This window comes from Gadus macrocephalus, chromosome 20 (genome assembly GCF_031168955.1).
Source record: "Gadus macrocephalus chromosome 20, ASM3116895v1".
Taxonomy (NCBI): Eukaryota; Metazoa; Chordata; class Actinopteri; order Gadiformes; family Gadidae; genus Gadus; species Gadus macrocephalus.
The window spans coordinates 20,219,192-20,224,056 of NC_082401.1; the positions used below are offsets into that span (position 1 = coordinate 20,219,192).

The window sequence follows — 4,865 nt, forward strand, 5'->3', positions numbered from 1 at the left end:
GACTATTCACCTGGAAAAGAGTACTCAACTGAACGAACACAATCCTGGACGGACTGTAGGGGAACAGACACAAACTCTGAACCTGCTCCTCCTCATTAACGGCTCTGTTTGTTCTACTGATCTTAAATCCTTCCCATGACTAATGACCTGTTGATCTGTCTCCGTCTTGTATCACACACGGATCATTGCTCTAGGCCGTGTTCGATGGAGGGGGGAAAAGCACGACTTGATTAGACGATCAATAATACAAGATACAAATAGCAGCTTAAAACGGTTACCCTATTAGCAATCTTGAATGATCTTAATATCAGTGCTCTGGTTTTACATCCCACACCAGTGGGGACCAGTTACAACCCCCGATGTAGGCATGTTGTAGCTAGACCCTCAGAAGAGGTTAGGGCCTAGCTAAGGCTTTGCCCTTGCTGTTGCCATAGTAACGCAGCCTGTCCTTAAAAGACAAGAGGCTTTCTCAGTTCTGCCGTGTCTCTACAATGGCTTTCTTTACACAAGGAGGGAGGGATGGGGGGAGGCTTTTCCAGGGAATTCTCCTTCTCCAGACTGTTTTTGCCGTGCCTGTATCAGCAGTTACCCACGAAACTCGGCATAATACTCTGCAAACATTCTTCAAGCTATCGATCTCAAAGCTGTTGACATAAAACAGTGGTAGAGGCCAGACTGGTGCCTGTTGCTGTGGCACAGTGACTCAGCAATCCGTATTGATTCTAAGTCTGCATTGCCTTCATTATTTTATCTTTGAGGTATGGCCACAAATGAGGAAGCCTGATCGCCAGACAACACAGAACTTGCTACATTAGTGTTGATGATAAATTGGGGATTGTACAATGTGATCTGTACAATGTGTACAATGGGATCTGGTTGCATATCATGTTGTAGAAATGGGGTTTTATAGTGTTTCTCTGGGAATGGAACTGTGGAGACTTCTAATTCTGGTAACATAATTTGGACAACAAGACATGTAAAAACATGCATGAGTTAGTTATATTTTAAGCCAGAGATAAAGGTGGTGTCAGGTCACATAATGGATGCGGGGATGCGAGTGTGTCAACATATAATTATGAAGGCCTGGCCATGTGTGTTTTCTCATATTGTGAGATTACCCTGTAATATGTACAAAACATAACTGTTTGTCGTAATGTCAGAAATCACATTTCATCATTATTCCCCATTGCATGCCACCTTAGCATGTATAATGAGCACAAATACGAGACTAAAATAGCGACTAATGCTACTGAAACGAGAGTGGCATGAGAAGCTCAACGGATGTCGGAAACAATCAATGGCGTCCAGTGATGATAACATCGGCTTTACAAACAAGACAGCCATCAATAAATCAAAACGATCCCAAGTAAGAATGTACTTCCGTGAGGAGGTTCTCGAAGATTAGGAACAAGCCCCACGTGCATATATTACTGCTGGTACCACACAAGTCTCAAAGATGGGTTCCTGTCTGCTGCTATTGATGTATATTTAAAGGCCCCTGAAGGGCGAGTTATTAGGGAGAAGCAGTAAAACTTCCTGCATGTGCCCCGAGCCTTCCCGCTTCTTACACAGCGAGCTCGGCTCTCTTGAGGCGTGCATATTTATTCTGAGGAGGAACAAGAGAGATGTATGGACATTATTTAGAAATACAGCAGAAGATGTGGGCTTTAACCCTGGCAAATCGTTCAAACTGTGGCTATGTAGCCGTTTCATTTGAGATTTTAGAATCATTGCTGACATTTCATTTTATATAAGCTGTACATCTACCCTTTCATTGTACTTTAATGTCAGATGTCAGATGTTTAACAAAGGCCTATTTTCGGAATTGTTATTTCACTCATTCAATTTCTGTGGGAGCCAGGGGCTTTGAACCTCGTTACCTTTGACCTCCACTCCACACACTCATTCTGGCATCACACCTGGAAAGTGTGAGCGTTACTCTCTCTCTCTCTCTCTCTCTCTAAAAGGGGCGAGTAGCTTGATAAAAGGAAAACAATCAATTAGGTTGCGTCAGAGGGCATGCCCATCTGCTTACATTAGCAACTCTGCAGTTGAGTAGGTCATCACCATACCAGGCACCACACTCACACACCTCCGTTATGTAAATGAGGGACAACGTTCAACCAAAGCAATCCATTTCATCATCTTTTAATATTCCAAAAATACTTCAATTTTGGCTTGTCAATACATAAAGGGGCGAGGTCCGACTCTGCTATACAGTGTAGTACTCTACTATTTCGTTAGGAAATGAAAAGTGCAAAATAGTGGACCCCACCCCCCCATCCTGCTCCAACTGTGAGCAAGTGGCACCTTCTGTCCAACACACATAGTAAAGGCTACTTCAACACTCGGGAAACATTGTTGTCATCTGTCATCCTTAACCAGAAGGCTCATATGCAACAGATAAGTCACAGATTCACTGTGTGACATGAGCAGTGGGCAAAAAGTGAGTATAACCCCAGCCACGTGCAAAAATCACAAAAAAACAAAAGGGTGGGGTATTTTTCCAAAGAAGCATTCCTTGAAGACGTGTGGCCGGTGAGCAGAAACAGTTCCAAGCGTCCATAAAAGTACTCCGTGGGTTACAGTCTGGTGATCTGCTTTCAGAGTCAAACGTCCAGCTACATTGAAGGTCCATGGGAGGAAAGCAGCAAATCACGGGCCAGCCCGTTTTCATTTCTTCCTTTTCAATGCTGTAATTTCCATTCAAGTTCTTAAGAGAAATCATTTCAAGTGTTTCTTTTTTTGTATGTATTTGGTTAAACATTTGTATAAATTCTGCACCATTATGGTGTGCAAAAGCATCATTCAGCTGGTTCACAGCATCTTAACAGCTTTGACATTAATAACCCAAAGTAAAAGGATAAACAAAAATAATAATAGAACCACTGAAAAGTAAACCTCTTTTGGGGCAACACTGGCATACCCGAATAGTATTTAGTTACACTAACTTTGCAACATACGTCACACATGAGTGGCTGTTATCGTTTCTTCTTTTGCTTTAGAGATTTTCTCCTTTTGACTATCATCTCGTACAGTTTATCCATGCCCTCGTGCAGCCCCTCGCCTATGATGGCGCACGCGGGCTGTACGTGGTACGTGGTGGATGGAGTAAGCTCGTGCAGAGCCAACTGCTTCTCAATGTCTGCGACAGGAAGGGATTTGGGTAGGTCCTGTTTGTTGGCTATCACCAACAGCGGCGTGCCTTGGTTCTCCGCGAATTTTGTCACTTTATGCAGTTCCGTCTTGGCCTCCTCCAGTCTGTCAACGTCCACGGAGTCCACCACGTATATGATACCGTCCGTGCAGCGGCTGTACGACTTCCACAGGGGCCTCAGCTTCTCCTGGCCTCCCACGTCCCAGAAATGACAACTTATACCCTTCGCGGTGCCATTACTAAGTTTAATCTTTTCTGTGTTGAATCCGATTGTTGGCACGGTGTTCACAAATTCATTGAATTTCAGTCTGTACAGAACAGTGGTTTTGCCCGCAGAGTCCAAACCTAGCATCACTATGTGAAGCGACTGGAAGGCAGAAATGTTGGAAAAACTGTTGCCCATTTTCAACAGCAGGTGGAAGGGGCGTCTAGCTCCCCTTGTATCGCCCTTCCGTCTTAAAACACAGAGGTACGCTGTCAACACGTCCCTCGTTTCCTTTGAGAAACGTATATACAGATAAAGGAATGACCAACAAAAAAAGAAGCGTTTACTTAGATATCCGAGGGAGCAGGGTGCCTCTTGAACGAAGGATTACCTCTGCTGTCGCCCCTCAGCAGCACTGGAGGATAGCGCGCGTCGGCAGGACGCAGCGCGACGTTCATTAGCATTCTCCTCGCACGCTCAAGTCCATTGGGCCACGGCACAACCTTTGACGATCCACGGACACTTCCAGGTGAGAGTGTGTGTGTTGGTATCACGGAGGTGCTTCACAAAACAGCCCTGTGCGGTGATCACAAGTGAATAGGTGGAACGTCCTTGTCTTCCCGCGACTCGGTGACAGCAGCAGCAGCGATCCCCAGCAGGTTCTGCAGCCCCCCCCTGCAAACGGTGCGGCAAATGAAACGGGTGCTTTGGGTTATCAGAACACAAAATCCAGTGTCCAATGCGGGACGAATGTCAAGTCAATTCAAGGGATGTCCCGGAGTAATTCCCCAATTTGCATCGGCGTCTCCTCTGCACATGAGGTCCTTCTTCTGCTATCGCTGCATAAGCACTGGCGTGCGGTGGAGAAAACAACGCAAAGCAACACAGTGGCTAAGCTACGCTCCACCCAGTTGGGCCACGTGCCAAACACCGAGCAGGGACAGACCCATCACAACAGCTACGCTTGCGTTAAAAACAATACAATAAAAGATATGGATCCATCACAATTTATCACTCTTAAAATAATACGGTAGGCCTACATCATATTTGATGTAGGCTACCTTGGCAATACCGAAAACGTAAACCATACGATAGTTATTCTATCTCTTATTCAAACGTGGAATTCATGAATAAATAGCAAACAACAGTGATCTGATTAAGGATTAAATTTCACAATGAAATGACTAAAAACTGAAAAACACAGTCTTGAGGCAGATGATAAACAAAAACAATTCCGGGCTACGGTGCTGTATGTAATAAAAACATGCCAAAGCATGCCACCTGCTGGAAAAACACGCGACACACGCTGACTTCAATGCAGTGTTTGTCGCGTTTGAGCAGGGTCCTCTGCAGGGCCGGCCCTAGCCTTGTTGGTGCCCTAGGGGAACCTCATAATGTGCCCCTCCTTCGGCCAACATGCCACATCATTACTCTTACAAGGCAAACTTGACCCCTGATTCATTAATATAATGATATTGATTCGATATATTTGTCACTAATCAT

The 4,865-nt window shown here is 44.9% G+C and overlaps 1 protein-coding gene across 1 annotated transcript; it reads right to left on the minus strand.

Annotated features, from left to right (window-relative positions):
• Window positions 1-2,132: 2,132 nt before the first annotated feature.
• On the minus strand, window positions 2,133-4,256 carry arl4cb (ADP-ribosylation factor-like 4Cb). The gene has a single exon (XM_060039681.1). It carries the CDS (start codon window positions 3,558-3,560, stop codon window positions 2,982-2,984), a length of 579 nt encoding a protein of 192 aa, XP_059895664.1. The 5' UTR covers window positions 3,561-4,256; the 3' UTR covers window positions 2,133-2,981.
• Window positions 4,257-4,865: the final 609 nt, after the last annotated feature.

Excerpts from the sequence above, each read along its gene's own strand:
- arl4cb (XM_060039681.1), bottom strand. The coding sequence starts at position 3,560 with ATGGGCAACAGTTTTTCCAACATTTCTGCCTTCCAGTCGCTTCACATA.